Here is a 23,449-nt window from a genome sequence, read left to right as displayed (position 1 = left end):
GAGCAGCATCTCTGACTTTTGTTTCATAATTTTACCCTTCGTATTTGAATAACTTTCCCACTTGATGGAGGCCTGGTCAGCAAACTGGTCATTAAAATATCCCAAGCACCCTCATTGAACATTTTTGTCAGTCTCCTGTTTTTCGTTTTTGTTGTTGTTGTTGTTGCACCCTCGGTTTTTCCTTTCAATTTTAGTATTGGGAGCAAATCTCGGATCCTACCCTGTAATTCACCTCCTCCCTCTGTGCATTTGCTGCGCCGGTCATTTGCAATTGTTAATCATCATCATCATCATCATAATTATTATAGTTAGTTTTGTTTGAGCAGCCTTGCCTCTTCTTGCGACTAGATTCCAAGTGGACGAGAACTCCCTCCGAAAAGTGAAAAAAAAGAAAAAGATTCCAGACTGGACACATTTTGCAACTCTGTTTTGGTCGCTTGATTTCCTTCCTTCTGTATCTCCTTAGCCCTGTCATATGTTGTGTGAGCTAGTCAATTTTGTGACCCCCCCTATTTCAAATATTGCGTGGTTCCCCAGGTAATGGCGACGCCTTTTAAATCATTTTCGTGCGATCGAAAAAGGGGGCGACCGACCTTCGAACCTTTTTCTCCGTTTGTCCAGTCCCCAATTCATGATCCGGTATAATTATTGATTCTTCATAATGCTACATTCCTTATCTTTGACCAACTGAGTTGTCTTTTGAATTCATTCCCATGATGTTCTACGATTAAGGTATAATATGATATGAAGACATGAAATATATTAATATCATGTAGAGGGTCCAACACGGAGATTTTAATCATTTCTGGAAAATTCCATCGCGTCAATTAATGAATAGCTCTTGGTAACGAAAGTAAAGAAGTTTTGGGCGAACATTTGATTTCTTTTGTTGTCTGTTAGTTTCATAAACTAAGCATCATAGCATAATTCCTTTGATAATTCACTTGAAAGGAAAGCAAGGGCTTTCGTAAAAGAATACGGGAATTAACAAATTTCTGAAATTAGCGGTCATCAGACTTGTGCCAATTACTTTTTAATCGTGTAGTTGCAATTCAATAACATTTTCTTTTCTTTTTGTACAAAAAAAACTAAAAGTCATTTGCAAATGTTTTAAAGGTCCCGTTTTGAAATTTTCATGCCATTTTTGCTTGCAATATACACTCAGGCTTTATCTGAAATTGTTACATGATTTTGATAGGATTTACTTTCATTGTCTGAATGACACTATTATTGTTTCGACATTGGTCATATTTTTATAAAAATTGCTTAGAAAACAGACATTTCATGACCTCTTTTCATGCTACGTTTGTATTTGGTAATGCAAAAAAAGCTGTGGGCGTTTATATTTTTTTTTGCTGAACACCTGTCACTTTAATTTCAGGGGTTCCCAAAAGACGCTGGGATTTGATGAGATACATTTGTCTAAAACATATCAAAAATCAATCAGAAAACGGTTGGAATTAAAATGTTTTGTGTGCTGAAAGACGATGTAGTAGATCTAAGAATTATTCAAAGGTCTGGGGCTGAAAAAGCGTCATGTGAGGGAGAATGTATCATGACTTGTAATTAAAAAGCTCAATAACATTAGTCCACTTGTAGCTAATTAGTCACAATACCTCTGAGTTCAAAGGCAATTAATTGTAATTAATTGTAATTACATCACAAATCGAGCAGTCATGTCCACAAAAATAGTTTGATTTTTGATGTTAATCGTTGAAACCACTCAAAGTGTTATAGTTTATAAAGTATACAAGGTTTTGGTAGATCAGGAGACTTCAGTAACAGGAAAAAGAAGAAAGGTTGATTATAAATCTTCAAACACTTTCTATTCTTATTTGGAGTTTGAGGAACTTTTAACTTCCGTTACTTTCTCCTCTTCCGAAAAAAACTTTCTATGATGTTTCAGGCTGTTATTTTTCGTTCTTCTTGCTGAAAATACACTTAAAAAACTTCATTGAAGTTATTAAATTCTTGAAGTATTTCGTATATGACAAGGAAGTCTTTAAACGACCGTAATTTACCATGAATATCATTTATGCATTAGTTGGGCAACCATCGAGGACCTTGTGCATAATCAAAGCGAGAATCCAGGTTGACTTCGATTGATGGAATGGTGTTGGAAATACCTGGACACATCTTGGCATTTTTTTTACCCCTCAAAAGAGTAACGAACCATTTTGATCGGATTTCGTTATATAATTCCAGCTCAGACAAGTGAGCAACTTTTCATCCAAAAGAAATTGCGAATTGTAAAACAATGACCCTGTGATTTTCATAAACTGATTTGAAGAAGATTAGAAGGACATTTGAGTATAAATCAGGCTATGATCCATTCACGTGCTACTGATCTAGACGGGATTTAATGGGATACTTACTATCAGTTTTAACTTCACAATGTCCCCCCTATGTATAAACTCAAATAAACTCTAAATACTCAGACAATTAATGGCAATTTTCACCATCAAAAACCGAAATATTTTTTTCTTTTTCTTTAATCTAAAAAAAAAAAAACAATTTCAAGATTTCGTCCATCATCATTTGAAACCCCACAAATACGTCATTTTATATAATTTTGTGCTGCTTCAAAATTTACTTGTGCAAAAGAAATATATTAATCTATTTTTGTGATGGAGAAAATCTCTATTAACATATTGTTTGGGCATTTCATTCCATTCTACTCAGTGGTGGTCTAATAGATCAAATGGTCATTTTTTCATGAGCCATCTAAGTGTGCTCCTCATTTCCATCAAATGGGCTTTGAAAATTACAGTTAATAACATGTTTCTTTTCTTATTTTTATTAAATTTGAATTAGAACTGCATAAAGCAATACAATCAAATTTGTTCCTTATGACTTTGCAGGCTAAAAAACTGTCAAGAGGTGATTCGATATTTTCATCAGAACTGTAGAAGACACTGTCCACAATTGGGTTTTCGAGGTTCTGAAGTTGTTATTTGGACGTTGCGTTTAAAATTCTGTGTTCCAAACAGGCTCACCTTGGGCACCTTTCCCTCGCAACCCTAAAGACAATCAGGGCAGTAGTAACGAAATTTCAGTAATTCGTTTGGAACTGTAATTCCATTACATTTTAAGATGGTGTGATAGTAACTATCATGGCTTTTTGTGAAATATCTAAATTATATGTACTCTAGAAGAAGTACTCATGCCAATACTCGATAAGTATCTTAAAAGATACTAAATATTTTGGAAATGATGAACATATCTACTCAAATTTTATCGAAGATTGAATTTTTGAAACGTTTTTCAAAGACAGTTTCAAATAACAGCGGAAAAGATGAAACTGAAGACAGCAAATCACTTTTCTAACGTTCGATTTTTCAAGAAGTAAAATTCATTTTGCAACGTAAGCTAATTTATGATACCTCAACTTTCTCCGGATTCAAAATCCCCACCCTAAAATTTGTATATCTTGACTTCTTTTGAATATGCCTTTCGCATATACTAAGTTTCAATTTTTAAAAAGGCCAAAGGCATGTTTCCCCATGAATTGTAATCCGTGTTGAATTGTAATCCGTGTGGAGGGCGCAAATGTCAATGTTCTAAAACTATCATCATTTCGTCGAAAAATTCAAGAACACGTTCATCGTCCATTATGTTTGCGGATATTTCGAAATTTGGGCATGTCTAATACTTACTTGTCTCGACTTGAGCCAATTGAACTAATACTTCAGTTTCCTTACCGTTTTCTTTTCTTTTCAGAGTTCCATAATGTCCACACAAGCCCCATTTTCTTGCTTAAGAATTGAGTTGAAGACGTTAAAATTTCCTTACAGTTAACAACATGTTTGTCTTTTGTGAAGATTATTCGTTGTTTCAAAATGAACTCGAAGACCAGCTTTTTTTCCTCCATCAGAGACGAACATACACGTTGATGTTTCAATTTCTTTTGATAGGCATTTTGCATTGATTAACTGACTTGATTGAAAGCAACCAATTAATAACGATACTTTGCCACTTCAAGGCGCCTTTGAGTTTACATATCTTTTGTAGCAAGTGAAGATTGTGTTGCGTTCCCTTTCCAGACGCAAGTTATTGGTTCCCTTTCAAATCAATCAATTGGGGAGCCTAATATTGCATACCGTCTTTGAAAGTCGCCATTTCTTTGCACTTTCCAGCAATGTTCCAGTGTATCATTTTTCAAATGATGACTCGTGGCTTTTCCCCTGCGTTTCATATTGCATTTGTTCAACACAAGATAATTCATTATTCACTCAATATATGACCATGCATACCTTAACACACCTCTTAGCAAGTGTAGATCTACTACACAGTAAACAACACCCACCCAAGTGCCATAGATAATCGACGGTATATTGTAGGTACAGGAGATCTATCTTTTTCAATGACTCGAGAAATTATGGCCTTATCTTTGTCATTCGTTCAAGAACGTAAACTAAACTATTCAACTGCGTTTTTGACATATCAGCTGTTCAACGTTTGACTCTTTTTGTTTTCATCTCTATAATTTTGGTTCCATTGCTAAGCTACAATCTGCCCGGAAAAATATTGACCTCGAAGTAATCTACCTATAATTCAATGCAGTGATCAATCAACTAACTCTTTCTTGCTTCGTGGCAGTGGATCGAAAAGGCAATTCAAGAAGGCATTGCTCATAATCGAAGCTTGCTCAATCTCGAAAAATTTGGGAAAATTGCCTTGCAACTTTTTGGCATGCACATTGGCACATCATGCAGCTAATGGTGCAACCCAAACGCAGTTTTCCTTAAAATTGCGAAATCTGAAGCCACCCCACACAATCAACTCACGCTCATAACATCTCTTGGTTCTTCTATAGGTACCCAAAGCTGAATCAAGCCCATTTATGTCTCGTTTGAAGCGGCGTGCCTCTTTAATCCGAGGCCTCCTCTTGGCTTCTCATAAACCACAAACCACGTTTTCCTAATGACACGTTTCCTTGACAACCCCGGTCTAAACAGACCGACCAGCTTGCTTCCAAGAGACAGTCCCTTCTTCCTATGAACATGAGTGTGCTCCATGCAGACAAGAGCCCATTATGTACATACATACGACATTACGTAGGGACTAACCCGCTCAACCGAGTCAGACTGAAAAAAAAACACCATTGCAATTGAGTGCCCATCCTGGACCGGACCAACGAAAGGCTGAATCAATTACGTCGGCCGTAGTCCTCTCTGCCTTGCTGGGCTTTCCTCTGAGTGAGCTGGATTCCAAAGGCCGTGTGTGTGTGGTGCTCGCAGGGTAAGGATTTTATAAACGTGCTCACTCACGGTTGTTGTCAGTACCGGCGGAGGGCGAGCCGACAAGACCCATCGTCATCATCATTATTATCATTATTTTTTATTGCGATAGTCGTCCAATTGGATAGTTCAGAACGCTGGGCTGTCCTTCAATTGAATGCCAGAAGAACAACAAGAAGAAGACGACCTTTCCATCCAAGGTAGAAAGTCAGGCCGTATTTTGGGGTTTGGGCGGCGGTGGCGTCTAATGATATTCATCGGGGCCAGTAGTGCGTAGTTGCTTGCGGCAAAAGCCACATTCACATTTGAAAGAGCAACCATGGTTCTCAAATTCGGATCATAAAGAAGACCTTCATATTTGCATATCTATATTTACCTTTGCGGAGGCCAGCCCTTCAAAATGGCCGTTATGAAGACTTTTTGCGGGTGTATGACTACCCGGTCGGGGGCCATGACCGTTCTTCTTCTATTTTTGGTAAGCTTCATGCGGGACTGGGTTCAGGCACAAATCGAAGGGTACGGTCTCATTGAAGAAAGACTGACTTGTGAAAATATTGACTAGGAAGGCCTATAAATTGGCCTTCGTTGGTAACACTTCTATGAAATCGTGGTAATCCATCAGGTACTTGCAAACCGCTCTTGAGAACAAGTCACCTTGAACAATAACCTTCCTTTCAATGAAGGGTAAACAGTACTACTTTAAAAGTGGTGAGCAAACAATTTTCATAAATATCATGTACACCCATGTCATATGAGACGCTTAATTGACATATACATGTACATATACCTAAATTTTTGCAACCTTTGTGGAAGTCAGGTAAAGGGGAAAGCGATCAGATACCAAAAGGGTTGTCTATTTCCTTCAATTCAGAGACCAAAATGGGGATTGCCATGTCTCATGGCTTTGTAGCTGTAGTTTGGCAAAGTAGTCGTTTCCTCTCCATGCACTAGCTTAATATATTAAGAAAGGTAAAGAGAATGTTTGGAGGGTGTGATTAAAGCATTGGCAAATGGGTGGAATATTTGAGCTAGACTTTTTGAAACTTTAGAACTTTTTTTGCCTAGTATTGAGATTTGTATCTTCCTTTATTAATTCCTCTTCTCTATTGAGAAGTGCCCTAGCGAAGCTAACTTGACAAATATTTGGCAAAGCATTTTCAGAAAATAAAATATAGACTTTTTTTTGCAATTTGATATACAAACGTAGCTTGCCCTACATCTTGGGAAATAATCCTATTTTTAAAACATTACCAAAGAAAATTTGAAGATGGTTGACACCTCCTTAACGCAATCACGACAGTGTAAGTAAATCTTCCTAAAATCACGAAACAATTTCATTCAAACCCTGATAATCAATTGCAAGTAAAAACAGGACGAAAAATTCCAAACGGGGTTCGTAAAACATTGGCAAGTGACTAATAATTTTGTACGAGAGGAAAGAAAATCCTAAAGAAATGTAATTTGAAAGTAATTGAAATACAATTGGAAAATAATTGCAATCGAGATTATTCAAGTTTGGAAAGAAAATAATTGCAATTGATTACATATCGAATCAATTAAATTGATTATTTTATATGAAGTAATTGACACAGGCCTGCTTATCGCCATGGAAAAAAAACATTCTGACTGAATTATCGCACGGTTGGTCCAAAATATCTGATTCAGAGCACAGTTGTCATGTAATTGGTTGACAGGAAATGAAATCATTTTTTGGCTAAGTGTGTCACAATGAGTTTCTGAACTTTTCACATTTCCATGACTATCTTTAGTACTATGACACAATTTATCACTTGACCATTTACTTTTGATGATACAGCTCTCATTATGAACTAGTTTAACCTTTGGAAAGAGAGTGGTTTTCTTATTTTGCATTTCCATTTGCTTTGCAAACACCTTGATGATCGCACTTAACCAAGATTTTGAAAAATACAGTGCTGCTAAAAAAAAACATAGTTGCTTCACTAACTATTCCGAGGGTTAACAAGGAGTTAAGATTAGTATTGCAACAAACATTGCAGCACTATAGGAGGGCTGAATTTCATTAGCAAAAAAATGCAAAAAAGGTTTTCTCCTCTGGTTATTGAAATGGAGCAGTTACGTCATGATGCAACATTGAGTGAAAATCTTTGACAGAAAAATGTCCAATTCCAGATTTCTGAACCAAAATCGTTGATTTTGAAGAAATTGAAACAAACATATAAAAATGTCCCAAAATAGCAAAATGTTTAAAACAAATACGTGACTATTTTTTCCGGAGTCTTTAGTTATAACATTGTGTTCCTCAGGTAAGAAATTCCATTCAAAAGCTTATGCATTTTTATTTGCTTCTGCAATATAGCTATCTTTTTCATTTTGTAAAAATCCTGCTTGTTATGCATGGATTTGAACTAAAATTCGAAGGTTAGTCCTAAAGTAAAAACCACCTAAGTTTGTACCATTTTTTTTGATTTCCTGGTTCAATGAATTTTTATACAAGTATAATAATAGTTAGAGATGCTATAAATCTACAAAAAAGCTAATGCGTTCAAAAGGACTCATGGATAAGAAATGTTGCTCAGAGGTAGAGCTTGTGTAATCTATGTGTGAGTGAGTGGCCTTACCAAGGCGGGAATTGTTTCATATCAAGAGTAAAAATGCGCTTGAAATTTGTCAGGATATTCTTGAGTGGTGTGATTTTTAGAACAAGACGTTATTCAGTTGACATTCCTTAGTAATTATGATTTAAGGCCTGCCAAATATCATTTTAGTTGTGTTTACTTGCATAATGCCAAAAAAGGAACATCAATGGCTACGTAAATGAAATCTATCACTTACTTAGATTTTAGGTATAACTTGGAATGAAAGATTTGGCGTTGACCAACAGTCACTCTTCCTTTAATCCAGGATTCTTGGACATCGACTTCTAGAGATGTGGACTGTTAACGGAACACTACATAAAATTCGAATTTTCGGCCTGCTTTTGATCAGTTACACGACCTTTTGACAACATAACTTTGAAACGGACCACTTTACAAGTAAATAGTAAAAAATTCTACTTTTCTTATTCTTTCACTTTAATTCAAACAATGGCTCGGAGTTGCTTTGACCGAGAGTAGGTCGAATTGGCGGGAATTTCGTTCACGGTCCATATTTTTAGAAGTTCATGTCTTGGATCATGATAGATGTGGTCTGTTTGAAGCAGATTACAGGGTGTAAAGAAATGAAGGGCCTCCATGGCTGTTTTTAACTATATATCTCATTGCTCAAAGATTTCTTTGACATTAAACCACAAGGATTCCTTAAAAGACACTGTTTAGTACATAGTGGCATGTTACAAATGGTCTAACGATATCCTAGAGGCAATGGACAACCCTCTGAGCGCTTGCCGTCAAAACAATGTCTGAAAATTCAAGTGAGCGCAGTCTTAAGGCCAGAACCAAAGCTAAGGGCATCCTGAAGGCCGGCAAAGACCAAGAGACGTTGGTGAGCCTTACAGTGTTTATCCTCAAACCATTTGAAAGTGGAGAACCTCATGCAAATGCGATAAATTCATTTAGAACAGACCGGACCCAAGGGCCGAAATCTGGAATTTCAAGAGTCAATCTTTCGGTGGCCAAACATCAGAGGGTTACCAATAACCTTTAGAGTTAATTCGGATCCTTCATGGTATGGCGCTATGTTTTTCAATATGCCCTTTCGTTGACAACTGCAGATTCAATATGATCAAATCATTCTTTGAATAAGGGGAAAGGATTTTCAGAAGCCTCAAAGAGCGGTCCTTAATTTCTTTACACCCTGTATGTAGGTGGTCCTGGATTTCACTAGTTCCAGTTCTTTTCGTTCAAAAGGTGCGATCTATTAGCTCCTGCGGTGCCTGGGAAGTTGGTATTTTTGTTTGTTGTTCAAGAATACGCCCGAGCTCCCATGATAAACTACTAAGGACATTCAGAGTGGGTCGTCGTCGGAATTGAGAAGTCTTTACTCCCCGTTTTATATTTCCTTTTTTTGATTTGAAGACTTAATCGTAACAAGATGGTGTACAATTCAATTTCGTTAGCGGTTGGCAAGTCGGAAAACTTCCTGCTTGTTGTCGTTGGATTTTGCACAAAACCAAGCAGGGCTTAGTTTGGCAGTTCAAAGCATATCGGTTGTAATCGCAATTAGTTAAGCTTGATGATTTGAACAATCATGTCGATGTTGCAATTGCAAAAGAGGAATTTGCTTTGCCCAATTCATGTGGTTTTTTTCGTTTTTTCAAGTACGATCATGTCTCAAAAAATGAAAAGTTGACGCTCAAAAGAAGTCAGACGGAACTGGTTCAGGTCTTACGTGGAACAAAGTAAGACTATTGACAAATTCATATATTACCGAAAATATTGGACCTTGTACAAAAACTTTTTCACTACGTTCCGGGTTTCTATCAGAATAGCTTAACGAGTTCCATAATTGGCCGCTAGAGGTCTCCGGCATGCAGCGCCAGAACAGGTCTCTCCAGCATTACTGTCATAATAAGTAACCTCAAAGTGCCTACCTATTTCCCCCCTTATTTTTTACAGGGTGCATATTTGGCGGGTATTATCCTCTGTAGCATTCAACTGTCGGGTGACGAGTTCCACAACTGGTACAACACCGAGATAGCCAAGGACGAGAGCAATTGTCTGACTGGTGAGCACAAGGACTCATGGTGGTGTCATCTTATCCAAGACACCAAGTCAGGTAGGTCATCCGCCTTAATCTGCCTTGAACCGCCCCCACGATATGAGTAACTAGCCCAAGACGGCTAATTTGGTTCCAGATATCAATGCAGTGCTCATAGTAGGCATCATTCTATGCTCTCTTTTGTTCTTGGGGGTGATTCTCGCCATCTTTGGGATTTCCAAGGTAAGCAAACATATTTCGCACTAATCTATAGTCTTCGTTCCACCTTGGTGAGGACCCGTGGAGGAGTTCTGGTTACGGGCCTCAGGGAGTTCTAGTGGGTCCATTTTTGTTTCTGTTGAGTGTTCCCGAATCCCCGACAAAGCCTTAGTTTACGTCCTAAATTTTCCCACTTCGTTTTCTCATAAACACTTTTACGTCTAAGGGCTTGTCTAGAGAGAAAAGAAATTCACTCTCGCTTGAATTAATCGGAAATGTTCCATGTGGGGAAAAGAAAAGAAAACTTAATGTTCTCTGACTTTAAAGTCGATCCCCTGGGTTTCAAAGTCGTGGGTACAAAAAGAAGGTAGAAGAACGATAGGAATTCGGTTCGACTGGTTCCACTTGGGTCCAAGTTTCTCTGGCTACTTGGATGTGAGTAATGGCCTCCTAATTGCAAAAGTTTTCCCCGACAATCAATTTCGAACAATTATAAGAGTTTCCCAGTGCCTCCATTCAAGCCTGGTGTCCGTTTTTTGCGTTTGTTGTCGGAGCAAGGCACGTGAAAAAAAAAGCCCAAAAAAAGCGATTGAACCTGGGGCTCTATGAAGAAAAAGAGAGAGAGAGAGAGTCAGTCTTCCAATTACAAAAGCTTCATCACTTTTGCGGAAAAATAATCCAAACATTCGTGGAGGAACAACTCACGCGCATAAAGCCCTAATGATGGTTGGTTGGTTGGTGTTGGTTGTGAAAGCGAGGTGGAGCCTTTCAGTTACAGCGCACTATTATAGCTTTATAGGGCAAGAACGAGCGCAACAAAGTTCCACTCCGAGATGAGATAAATGCCTCTCCTGGATCAAGACAAGTTTTTATGTGAAAAAAGTGCTTAGGAACTTGAGATCTCTCCTTCTCTCTCTCTCTCGTTCTTTTTCGCCTCCAATATGAATGGAGGTCTGGAAGAAAATGGCAGGCGTACTTTTTTTTATTTCCGAGCCAGAGTCTGAAAATGTGTTCTTACGACTCGTACCTAAACAACTCGACGAGCGATATTCCAACCTAGTGTAAGAAACGTGAAACCAAACAAAGTGAGACTCTCTTGGGTGCGTTCTGAGCGTGAAAGGAACTCACCTTAGCTGAGATCACACACTGCCAAAGTCAAGAAGGATTTTTTTTCATTTTTGTAAGCCGTTCTGAAGGCGTGTGAGGCCACTTGATTGGCTCAGTAACCTTTCTTTAGAAATGGAGTGACCTTGGCCTCAAGCCCCCCACACTCCCGTCTTTGATAAACAATAACCAATGTCATTTCATTATCCCATAATTCCATAATTTCCTCGATTATTTCCTTCCCGAGCGAAACTGATTCAGCTATTTTGGTCGCATTGCATAGTATTCTTTGGTTTGTGGTTTTTAGGGCAACGCTTGGTTGATGGTACCATGGATCTCCATGAAGTTTGCCGTACTCATGATCGGAGCCGTCCTCTTTGGCTTGTCCATCATTCTGATGAGCGTTTATTGGCCAGTGAATGAGGATTCAAGCTCTATCATTGCCGTCGGGATCATAGGATCCGCCACTACAGGTAATTCCATGGCCTTTGACATAAAAATGTTTCTCAGTGAAGCCTTAAGGCTATTTTTACTCTTTTCTTCCTACACTTGTGATAGCATTCCTGTTCTACGTTTGGCTTTGCGTGGTGAGTCATTTCCAATTGCTCCGGGAACTCGACAAATTGGGACTGTCCTCCTTGGAACACGTGGAGCCGTTCCATAACGAGGACGGCGACACCATCGTGGACGAGAACGAGGATGATTATCCAACGAAATCGAACCTGGACAACCCAAGCGATGAGGCCTACAACCCACAAGACGAGAACCCAACCTTAACGGATACGGTCTCGCTTGAGGATGCCGTGATCGACGACTTTGAGGTGGCCGAGAAACACATTGAGTGAGACCTGACGTCACTTGTTCATCCTGGTCCATTTTAGACGCTTGTGTATGCATTTTGGTATATATATACCAGTCATTGAGCTTGTACATACCCTCTCTCAGTCTCTCTTTCGTAATCGTATTGTACTACAAATACCTATACCTACTATATACGTGTATATCCTGAAACTATCATGAATTGCGAGCAATAAATATTCATGTATTCTTTTTGCATTGTGTGCCTCGTCATTCGGTGATCACGTGACTGACTGGAATGGAACAAATGAACGAGCGGACAGAGGAGAATAGGATTTTGAGAAATGGACTTAGGAAGTGATGCAGCAGTTGGAGTTGATTTTTCGTTTCATCTTGGTCATTCCATTAGGTTCCGGTTGGGCTTTGGCTGGGAAGGTTTCGTTGTTGGCTCGAAGATCGTCATCCATGGAGCGATAGCTGGTGGAGGAATCCTTTCGGTGATCCACCAACCCGGGATCCTCATCTTCCGAGGAGTTATCTTCATCCGAGTACTCCAGCTTCCCATTGATAAAGTTTCCCAAGGCTGAGGGATCATCAGAGAGATAGAATTCTTCAAACAGAGCCACAAAGTAATCAAAATCCAAGGTCTTGGAATTGTTCTGCAAAAAAAAAAACGGAGTCAAGAATTAGCTTGGAGAAGTGAAATACTTGAACGTTTTTATTGGCTACATTCAACCACTTCGAACGAACTGCAATTCGACTAGATAATCGCCTTTCCGACCGAACTCCGTACAATCAACGGATGTAAGACGGAAATGACAATTGGTCTAATTCTACAATGTTCAAAAATTAAAAAAGCATGTTTTGCATTTCAAGTCCCCGTCTTCCTGTGAGTCAGGGCATCACCAAACCGTGGATCCCATTCATTTTGAACTCCTCTTCCATCTTCTCAATGTTCGCACATACCCTACATACGAGTGGCCACAAAACAACCGTCGTTCCTGTGGACCAAACCATTTGTGCCTGAGGAGGATTTGAAACCAGTTGATTGGGTAGACCTCGTTATTGACCAAAGGGGGGACTCTCATGTGGAATGATACCCACCTACCGTTTGGTTTGCTTGTGTTCTCGTTTCCAATTCGTGTTGGTTAATGAGTTTCACAGTGCCTAATAAGTGCTTGGAACATTGGTGTGGGCAGGTACCGTAGTTGGGCAAGTAGGCACTGAGCAGGCAGTGGACCGCAAGGGGAACGAACCAACCAACCAACCAACCAACCAACCAACCAACTATCCAATGGAGGGCATCGTCGCCCACGTCACTCAGTCAGTCAGTGGTTGGGTTAAGTTGGTGGTAGGGTCTTGGCGCAGTCCTTGACTGACATCAGTGGAGAGGCTGCATGCTTGGTGCGTGTGCTTGAGAATACCGGGAACGAGGTTGCTTCGGCTTAAGGGTGGACCTAAAGAGACCTAGTTGTCGGAACTTTCCAGTTGGGAATATCCCAAGGAACCAAAGAAAAAAAACTTTTTCCTCAACCAAAAGAAAGAGGGTGAGAGAGGCTGAGAAAGACCAAGCGACGAGAACTTCGTCGAAAACTGTTTCGATCCGGGGAAAGAAGCATCGTCATATTTATATTTTAAGAAAATGCAGTCAGGACAAGCGGAGAAGTTTGGAAAAAGCTTTCAGCAACTGGCGTTCCACCTCCTATATCGAACATGTGGATCCAATAATAATGGTTCTTTTGTTGAATATCAGCGCCTCCTCACCTCAGATGTGATCAATGGAGGCCCCGATGAAACTGGCTATTCAAAAGCCATTTCAAGCTCCCATTATCCTTGAACTCAATGAAGGCGGGCAAGCCCATATGCCTACATAAACCAATATGGAATAACCAAGATCGAGGTAGCCCGCATAAGCTCTGTCTTGTATTTTCAACCGATGTATGAGCAGCTAGATTTTACATTGCCCGATGGAAATGCATATTATTCAAAATTGGATATTGTTATACAGAAGGTCCAACAGTTTAAGCACCATCCTGGACATCTTATTCTTCAAGGACTTACTATGTTATAGATCCCGGGAATTACTTGAAGCGTTTTTACATTATCTTGAGGAGATCTCAAGAACATTTTATTTGCAGTGTTGTAGCCACACCTGTTCAGTATTCATATATCTTATTTACTCGGTCAACTATGGACTTTTCTACTTCGTCTCGGTTTTCCCGTTTTTTTCGAAGAGAGTCAATTTGTACTACAGTCAATTGGAATGAATGAGTGGAAGAACCTTTTCCCCCCATGCAATCAGACGTTCTTAACGTATTTTATTGGCAGAGTCGAAAGAGCTTCGGAACGGTGCTTTGAACCCGCTTTTGTGGATGTTCCAAGCCAAGCTGAATGATTCCACTTCTACTCTACCATACATCTTGGAAAGGACATGCAACACGGGATTATTGCCCTTGGTCTTCTCCTATTCCGTCCATTAAACTGCCAGTGAGGAAACCCATCCCCGTGTGGAACCACGGAACCATCCAAAAGAAGGAAAGAGGGGGAAGAGAGAGAGAGAGAGTGAAAGAGAGAAAGAAAGGAAAGGGAGAAGAATAAGCACTAGCACTGGCAGTGGCAGTAGGGGCAAAAGCGCTGAGAGGATGGAACAGAGTGAGGATCTTGTGGAAGAGGAGAACGAGCCACTGCCATACTTAATTCATTGAAATTGAGAAGAGAACGATTTCGGGAGATGTAAAGATAGGGAAAGAGACCTTGGGCCAGATGAGCCCTCGGCTGGATGGATGAATTGGAAAAGGGGTCGGTGTGTCTTCTTGTCTTCTTTTGGACGTCCTGGTTCAATGAGGAGTGGACGAAATATCGGTTCTTGATTGAAATGGGGCTCAAGGACAATTTATTCCTATCCGAGCTTGACCAATCGATCTACCTTCAATATCCATCTACTTTTTTTTCATAACCATTTCATTTCCACGTCTCCAGAATAGGGAGGAAGGAGGAAGTCTTGGTAAATCAGAAAATAGGTGCAAGTGTTGTTGGAAACGAACAACGAAAAGGGAACTTTCAGCTAGCTAGCTAGCTCCCTCTGTACCCACCCGCCTTCCCATCACCACCTTCCTCTCCTTGTCTGACAAAGCCTTTTTTGGCCGCTTGATTCATTGACGGAGAAACTTTTTTCTCTCCTATCTACCAACTTCATGGTGGACAGTGGCAGATTTTCATTTTACTCTCGCCCTGACCTTTTGATGGACTAACCCAACAGCCAAACAAACACTAAAAAAAGAGAGGGAACCAATCTCGTAGCACTATGCTTTCATAATGATCGGGTTCCAATGATTCATTGACTCATGCAAAGAGTTGGATAATGAACCAGATCGAACCTTCCCTATTGCTCAGACTTTTTTTTTGGTCCCTGTCCTGTCCCTCGGTTGGATCCATTTGTTTGGTTCTTTTTTTACTCTCTAGAAAGTATCACACGCTTGATACGCTTCTCAACAAAATGAACCCGAAGCAATAGGCCGCCCACCCAAGCAACATCCCCTCCATTATTTTCAGCTGCTGTTCAGGTCAAGCTCAAGATTTAGGAGTGGCTCACTCTCAGAATGGAACAGGAGCCAAGTTCGAGTCTTAAAAGTCTCTGGGATTTTTTTCCTAGATCTACACAACCTAATGGTAGCCTATTGTGAGTTAGTGTCTTTGTCAATTGGGACCCCTAAAGCGATGGGTGCGGAGTTAAGCATGTGTTCCGGGGCCATTGACAGGAGGTGGAAGATAGGATCCACGGGGCGTTTGAGAGTAATCTTGGGATTATGGGATTTCTACTTGAGGTTCAAGTTCTTGTGGTGGCTCCACAGAGGACAAACAAAAGGGGAGTCTAAACAATGAAGATAAGCATATTTCACCCGAAGCCGTAGAAGGAAAGGGTTCCAGGTGTTCCCATTTTTTAAAAAAAAAGCCTTCAGAAATAGTAAGAGGATGGTGGGTCTTCCTCCCGTACTCCTTGGGTCTCTGTGTCTCTTCTTCCCGATCTAACTCTAGCTAGGCTAGTGGGTTGGTGGGTTGGTGGGTGGCTCGTGGTGTGTCTCTCTTTTGGAACCGAAAGAGATCCCAGATTTGATTATGGCGAGACGTGGGGCTAGTTTTGAAGTTTTTTCCCAAGACTGCCTTCCTCCATCCGTTCGTTCCCTTCGTGGATGGTACAGTGGGTTATCGTTTCTGTCGGTTGGTTGGCCTGGACGGGTTCCAATCGGCCACACGCACACAGGGCGGCTAACTTCCAATGAGTCTTAGAAAGTGCAAAAAGAGCAACAAACTAAAACTTTGCAACTGTGTTCCTGGATCCAGGTTGTCTGTCCCCGTTGGGTACTCCAGTAGGGGATGGAAGCTTTAAGACACTCACTGGGTGTTTCTTCGACTTCTTTCATAGCCTCTTGGGGTGGCACGCGAAGCAAAAGAAGGTCCTGTTTCCAACACTAAGAACACGGAACAAGGCGCAATCATTGGTATTTGGATCTACATTAGAGGAATAGGCATTCTGGCTGGTGTTCCAATAACTAATACGCATACATATGCAGAATATCAGAGATGGAAATAGCCCAAGAGCCCAAAAGAGCGAGAAAGGAAAAAAAGAGCCAAGCTTGAATACAAGAGACGAAAAGTGCACTCGATTTCTCTTTCATAATGAAGCGGGAGTAGGATCCATTTCCGAGATGGAACAACACGTTCCAACTTCCAACTGATAAATAAAGGCTGCTAGATTGTCTAGGATTGCGAAAAAGATCCATGACTCTTCTCTCCCTGTTGTCTTCTCCCTCTCTACTAAATGGAGGAGAGGACCGTGGAACCAGCCTCCACTCACTCACTCACTCACTCACTCACTCACTCATTCACTCGTCCCTGGCACTCACCCAACAAAGAACAGAGCGAAAGAGATGAAACACGTTTAATGAAAATGCTAATTTATGTCTCCAGCTACATCACGTTTTGGCCGGCCAATGTGGAACACCAGAAGCCCTGAGGCCAACGACATCCACGCCACCACCACTAACACGCCTACCAAGCACGCCTAGTGTATGTGGATCCCAAAGTAGTGTAATACTAAAAGCCAGGAGGCCAAGCTCGGCATTCAACCAGAATGACGAAGAAGTACGAGAAGAAGAAGAAGAAGAAGCATGAGACGAGAATAATAATCATAGAAAACAACACCATTGTCGTCCCCGTCGTCGCCGTCACTACATACAGGCTTAGCAGCGGCTGACTGACGACTTGTGCATAAATCGAGCTGGGGCAATGACACCGAAAACAATGACCCCCAAAATCAGTCGAGACAATCCATCTCATTCAGGGATGAATGAAAACCGTTGATTCACACAGGTTTTTACTTGCCTGAGGAAAAGAAGAATTTAGATGGAAATTTCAGTGTCAGAAGCAATATGATTGGTGTTATTGTACAAAATTATAGTCTTAGAACATTGCACAATTGGAAAACTTTATTTCCATACATACAGTATGAGATGAAATAAATGGTGAAAGCACTAGAAAATTCCTCAAAACTTATTGCCTTATCTCCCTGTATTGACGTATATGATATGTTTCTACTTTACATGAATGAAATTCATTATAGATCATTGACTGAATTCAGATTAGTCATTAATTTCCTTATGCACTTAGGCATCATCTTTAAAGACACCTTCTTGAGGGCTTGATCAAGTTTTGATGCAATATCAGATCCATCCATGCATTAAGGCTGCGACGATTCTTTTGTGTTGGTGAGAAATTGCGTTTCAAACTGTGTCAAAATCCTTAAAAGTTGAAGTGAGCAGGTCTACATCCCCCTGAAATGCTGCTCTTGGTAGAGAAGAGAGCAACAGATGAATAAAAAAGTCTACAGCTTCCAGGTGTAATTGATGGATCACAGATGGTTTTTAGCACGGCAGCAACTTATCTTATTCCCTAATGTTCTTGGGTCGATGTTATTCCATTAACACCGAATGAGCCAAGACCCCGATGCAGAATTGTATTCCACCCAAAGAGAATATCCTATTTGGAGGCACCCAAGGGACTTTTGGATCAAAAGCAGCCCCTCTTGTCCCCACTTATTGTACATAGTATTGGCCTCAAAAACGAACACTATGATGATGGTGATAAGGTCCAGGAGGATTCAGAGAAGGACGTCGTTGTCGTCGTCGTCATCGACGATGACGACGACCAAGACGAATACGAAGAAGATGATGAGCCTTTGCTCGTCAGTGCGGCTTTCCTCTTAACTCGATCGTTGTCGTCGTCGTCCTCGTCTTTGGAGAGGCCATTGATGCTCGACTGGTATTTTCGGGTCCGGAGGTGTTTTGAATATTGAAGGCTCGGGGCTTAGGCTTAAGAGTAATACGATATATTGGGAGTGCTTCAAAGCCAGAGCTGTTCCGGAATCTTTCGTCTTATTCTCCCTTCTTCGAGCTCGACCACTCATGTGTAGGCTGAAGGTGTAATCAAGAAATTAAGGCAACACATGGATGGACCTCGTGTTACCCAACATGTTTTATTTCACCGTACAAACCTTGGCCTAGAAGAAGGGAACACACCAACACACCACGTTTTTTGAACCCTTTCCATGTTTGATAAAGGAGCCAGTAAATTTGCGTGTGTGTTTGTGCCAAATGGTACGCCAAAAACTTGTTGCAACTTGTCAGGAGTTTCAAAATTAGAGCAAGCTTTCCCTAACAGAGGAGAAGATTCCTGTTCCCTGGATGTTCCTAATCTGCTCGAAAGGAGCGACTTTCCCGGCCCTCAATGGCTTTCAAAGCGGAGGGAAGAAATCTCGGATATGATCGAGACAGTTCAGGAAATGAATGTGCTTGACACATCTTTGAGCCCAAGACAATGATGAGAGACAGAGTGACTCCAAACCCAGGACGATTGAACCCACAAGGAACTAGTTCCACGTGGAGCATCCATCTTCTTCCGGCGTTTCCCTATATTGTACGTGTTTTCTCTGCCAGAGTGATAAAAAGCGGACACTTTTATCTCTCAATTTGCCAAGACAAAAGATGCCCATTGCATGCCAATGTCCAAAAGCGGTGGCCCATCTCTTGGGACCCACGGCGAGGAGCGATGGAGCGATGGAGCCAAGGGTAAACAAAACCGTGGACAGCATTTCTCCCCATTTCGCTTCTCTGAGAATGGAGAGGGAGTCATTCAGACACAGAAATCAACTGGTTCGGTGTGAATGCTGGAGGACACACATGCACAGACACACATCCCGCACACAAACGGACAATAGGAGGGAGAGCCTCATCATCTCTCTCTCATTGAAAGCAGTTCCACAAAGTGCTGCCCGCATTTACTTAACAGCCCTCGATTAAAGCCAGTCGGAAGTGCGATGTTGGTTGCAGATATTTCCCGCTTGTCCGTATTTGCCCAACTCGGTCACTTTCAACCACTGGACGAGTATAACTGGCTGTTATTGCGGGTTATTTGACCGAAACGCACCTTGAGTTGTGGTTCCTTGAGAAGCTTTCTAAACTCTCAGGGTTATGAGAAGGGGCAGATTTGCTAGCTCATTAGGAAATTCCAATATGACAAGCCTTGGGTAAGCATGCCAACATCCGGCTGATGGTGGGAAAGTCCCGGTGAGTGAAAGGCTAAAAAGTATCGAGGTAAACGTCAAGAGGGAAAATGAAAGAGTCGGGAACAGTGCTTAAGAACCCTTGGAACCTTTTTCCTCCACGTTACCACGGGAGTGTTTGTAAAGAAGGGGTTTAGATGATGCGATGCCAGGAGATTGGCTACCACAATACTTGCTTAAACACGGAGAGGCCGGGAAATAGGAAATGGCTTCCGTCCGTCTGTCCGTCCGTTCGTTTCCCCGACAAGAACGTGGCATAGCACAAGGCTGAAATCAGAGAGAGAAGGAGAGAAGCCCAAATAAAGTTAGTTCTGGAGACGTTCTATCAAGAAGTCACGTGGTCCTATGCGCGGAAAGAAGGGATGGGGAATGACTTCCTCACCACTTCTCATTAACCAACGCAATTTAAAGACTCGAGTGAAGGCGAGTCTTTTGGGTCAGGGATCGAATAGCGAATGAAGAACTAAAGGTGCGCCGAGGGGACCAAAGGGTTATCTCGATTTCATTAGTATTATTACATTCCATTCATCGTGGTGGTACTTGGCACTCTTGGGGTTGTGATGTGACGGGGAGTCAAAAAGAAAAGAAGAAACGTTGATGAGAGGAGACTCATGCATGCACAAAAATAGTAGATGATACTCTTAGTATAGTGGTAGGCGGGGGAATAATGGTCAAGATGTCTCTGGGGATCGACGAGAGAGATCCACATTGGAAATGGCATTCCTCAAGCTCGAAGGAAAAGAAAAGTCGTCATCGGATAAATCATGGAGGGAATTACCACCACCCATCAACAGCTGACTACTACTCGTTAGGGTGGATTTTCTTCTGGACGGGAACCTGGGCGAGGTCGGGGCTGGTCTTCTCACACTCGTTGTGGCCAATCGCGGCGCTAATGAGGGCGAAAGCGATCGCCGTGAGACCGACTGCCCACGGCGAGGCCTCCGTTTGTGGCCCTGTTTAAGAAATCCGCTCGACTGATCCCGGGGCTTATTATGGTAATCCTGGTTCCCACCGGTGGCTGACGAGGCGGCCGTGGGAGCTCGACTCTCACTGTTCGAGGAGGCTGACGAAGCACTGGCACTGCTACCTTTGGCACTACTATTCCCGTGTCTATTTCGAGCAGCCAGGCACCCCACGGCCGAGGCAGCACGTAAGAGGTGTTCGTTTTTCATCAACACGGTCTCCAGCGGATTGGGCGTCTTCAGGGGTTGGTCCAAGGTCTGCGACTTGAGAGAGAAAATGCTGTGAACAGCCTTGGACTTGCCACCCACGGCTTGCCAATTCTGCGTCATGGATCGACCCGTGAATCGTTTGTGCTTTTTGGTCAGGAATTGGAAGGCCTCATTGGCTTTCCGGAGCTCATCTCGCTTGTCGGCGGTGGCTCGGGGGTCTCGGCGGTCCACGGGTGTCATTTCTAAGTTATGGAGCTTGAGCATGAAGGCCGATTGTATCTCGCCCATATCAGTGCCCTCAAAGGTCTTACTTGACGAGAATCCCAAGAGGGCCATGGCCTTCGATGTGTCCATCTTGACACGACCACTTGGAACATGGTCCGTGCCTCCTCGGGGCCCAAGCAACATTGCCAACAGCTCTGATCATGGGGCAACAACCGGCGAGGCTCTTAGGGAGCTTCCCTATATCAATGATGCGGACAGCATGCTTCTCGCTCTTGGCCTGTCCTTTTGACCTCCTTTAAGGCTGGAAGAGAATAGCCCAGGCACTCGGATTCGGTGAGATGGCCTTGGGCAGAATATCCTGGGCTTCGATTTCGAAACTCCCAAGGGACTCACTTTATCCTCGGTGGTGATATTAGTTCAGAAGCTTCTCCCCTCACTCTCTTGTTGTAGCCGTTGTTGTGGGAGTGGTGGTGATGGTGTTGGTGGTACTGGTGGTGTTGGTAGGGTCATTCGAGTTAGTCTTTCTGCTTGCTCTTCGTCTCCTCCTCCGGCTCTTCCTCCGCCTTTTCCTTCGACACCACCTTTAGTTTCTCCGCGACTAATTCTTCTACTCGCATCACCTCTTCCTCCTCCTCGTCCTCCTCCTCTTCCTCCATCTCCACCTCCCTGTCCACGTGGTTCACTTCGTTTCCAACAACAAACAAACGAGCACATTTTGTTTTATGTTCAGCCATTTTTCATGACGACATTTTCGGCTTTCTTTTTCTCCCGCCGATGGTCGACACCATTTCGTTGGGTTCTACTTCTACTTGTTCCCGTTCTGTTGTTGGCCGATACCACGGAATCGTCTTTTCTCTCGTGAAGGATGCCCATCACAGCCCAGCAGCTCAATGGTCTTTCTCCAATATTGTAGGGCACGGTATGTGTACACAAGCGGTAGTTGGAGGAGGCTTCTTCGCTCGACACAGCATTGCTCGTCCTTTGGGCCACCAAGGCAAAGATCCCCCTTATAGAGGTACACCCACCAATACCACTCACTCACTCACTCACACCCAAACTAACATAGAGTGAGGGAGACAGCCAAGAGTGCTGGAGGAACTCGGTCCAAATCACTCCCCGATTTCTTAAAAGCGACAAAGACAAACGAACTTGGTCTGATTGCAAAGGGACCTCACAAAAACCCCCAGGCCCAATTGACTTGGCCAGAGCGATGGTCTAGTGGCGGGGGGGGNGGGGGGGGTTCTTCTTTGATTTCGGAAGCAAGTCAGATGAAGCAGAAGTCTCAAGAGTTTGGTAGCAAGTGGTTCGCCCCCTTGGTGGCCTGTTCCCTTTCAGGACCTTCGTTCATTATCGTGATTGTTGATCAACTAAAACGACAACTAGGTTCTAGGTTTTCGGACGTTTTCGTTTTCTCCCCCCCATAGCTCCTTTACTGCTCAGGAGCCGCAGGATATCCAGTCTAAGACCTCGTTCCTAAGTGAGTGTACAAGTAGCGGCGAAGGCTGTGGTACGTACTAGTTGAAGAACTCGAAGTGGCACAAGTCTCCGCCGACGAAGAAGTACCAAGTGGTGGTTGTGCTAATAACCGTTCCGATATTGGTTATGATGGCGCTTTACACCTCTTTGACTGGATGGATCGGAGTTAGTGTCAAGGGGAAGCGAGCCAAGGGACGAGCTGCAGAGAAGCGGGCCTTAAATGACTCCCAATCCCAACTCCTAAGTCCCTTGTACTATTCGGGAACTTGCCCATGGCAATGAGTAGTGCAGGGAACAACAAGTCATCATTGCGACTGACTTGTCTAGAAACTGTTGATGTCCGGAGCAAAGTGGGTCCTAGCCGGAAACAACAACAAGAACATGAACAATGACGACAAGGCGAAGAAGGAGAAAGAGAAGAAGGAATGGTACAAAGGGGAACTTTTTTCCTCAAGTTTGACCAGACCACTCAGCCAAAATATTTGTCTCACTTTTTCATTTGAAAAAAAAACCTTCCATTTTATGCTCTGAGAAAAAAACCACTTTGTTCATAAAATTATGAAAGTGGAAACTATGTTCCTTTTTATGCTATAGTTTAAGGGTTGTCGATGATGAAATAAAAGAAAGGAAGTGCAATTACAAAGGTCGAATGCAAGCCTAAAGGACACTGGCTATTGCAAGTTGCATTAAATTGCAGTGTAATAGTTTTGATTTGATCCCGACCAGCACGCATTCCTCCAAAATAGCAATCGCATCGCAAGTATTAGCTTCGATCACAAACAGAGACAACCTTTAACGGTGAAGATCACCCACATCGTGGAACATCTACCTGCATCAATATGCTGACTCATTATTTCTCTAAGCTTACAAATGAGCATTGGACCAGTCTTTTCCATCCCTGACTTTAGCTTGTGTGATGCATTAAGACTGGAAGCATTTGACCACGTGTTCATCTCCATGTCCGTCACGAAAAAGTTAGG

The 23,449-nt window shown here is 42.2% G+C and overlaps 2 protein-coding genes across 2 annotated transcripts in view; one reads left to right on the top strand and one right to left on the bottom strand.

The window, feature by feature from the left end:
• Window positions 1-5,142: 5,142 nt before the first annotated feature.
• Window positions 5,143-12,234, top strand: LOC131881881 (uncharacterized). Its single transcript, XM_059228876.1, has 5 exons — window positions 5,143-5,715; window positions 9,776-9,935; window positions 10,015-10,100; window positions 11,488-11,653; window positions 11,739-12,234. The coding sequence occupies exons 1-5, from the start codon at window positions 5,641-5,643 to the stop codon at window positions 12,023-12,025; spliced, it is 774 nt and encodes a 257-aa protein (XP_059084859.1). The 5' UTR covers window positions 5,143-5,640; the 3' UTR covers window positions 12,026-12,234.
• LOC131881873 (uncharacterized) overlaps window positions 12,202-23,449 on the bottom strand; it is a 27,563-nt gene continuing 16,315 nt past the window's right edge. Inside the window, exon 5 of the mRNA XM_059228866.1 lies at window positions 12,202-12,637. Within this exon, the coding sequence (XP_059084849.1) occupies window positions 12,329-12,637 (309 nt within the window). The 3' untranslated portion in view covers window positions 12,202-12,328. The remainder of the gene's footprint in view (window positions 12,638-23,449) is intronic.

The sequence above is a fragment of the Tigriopus californicus genome, chromosome 1, assembly GCF_007210705.1.
Source record: "Tigriopus californicus strain San Diego chromosome 1, Tcal_SD_v2.1, whole genome shotgun sequence".
Taxonomy (NCBI): domain Eukaryota; kingdom Metazoa; phylum Arthropoda; class Copepoda; order Harpacticoida; family Harpacticidae; genus Tigriopus; species Tigriopus californicus.
The sequence above is the reverse complement of the archived record's forward strand: the minus strand, read 5'-3'. Positions and strand labels throughout refer to the sequence as shown.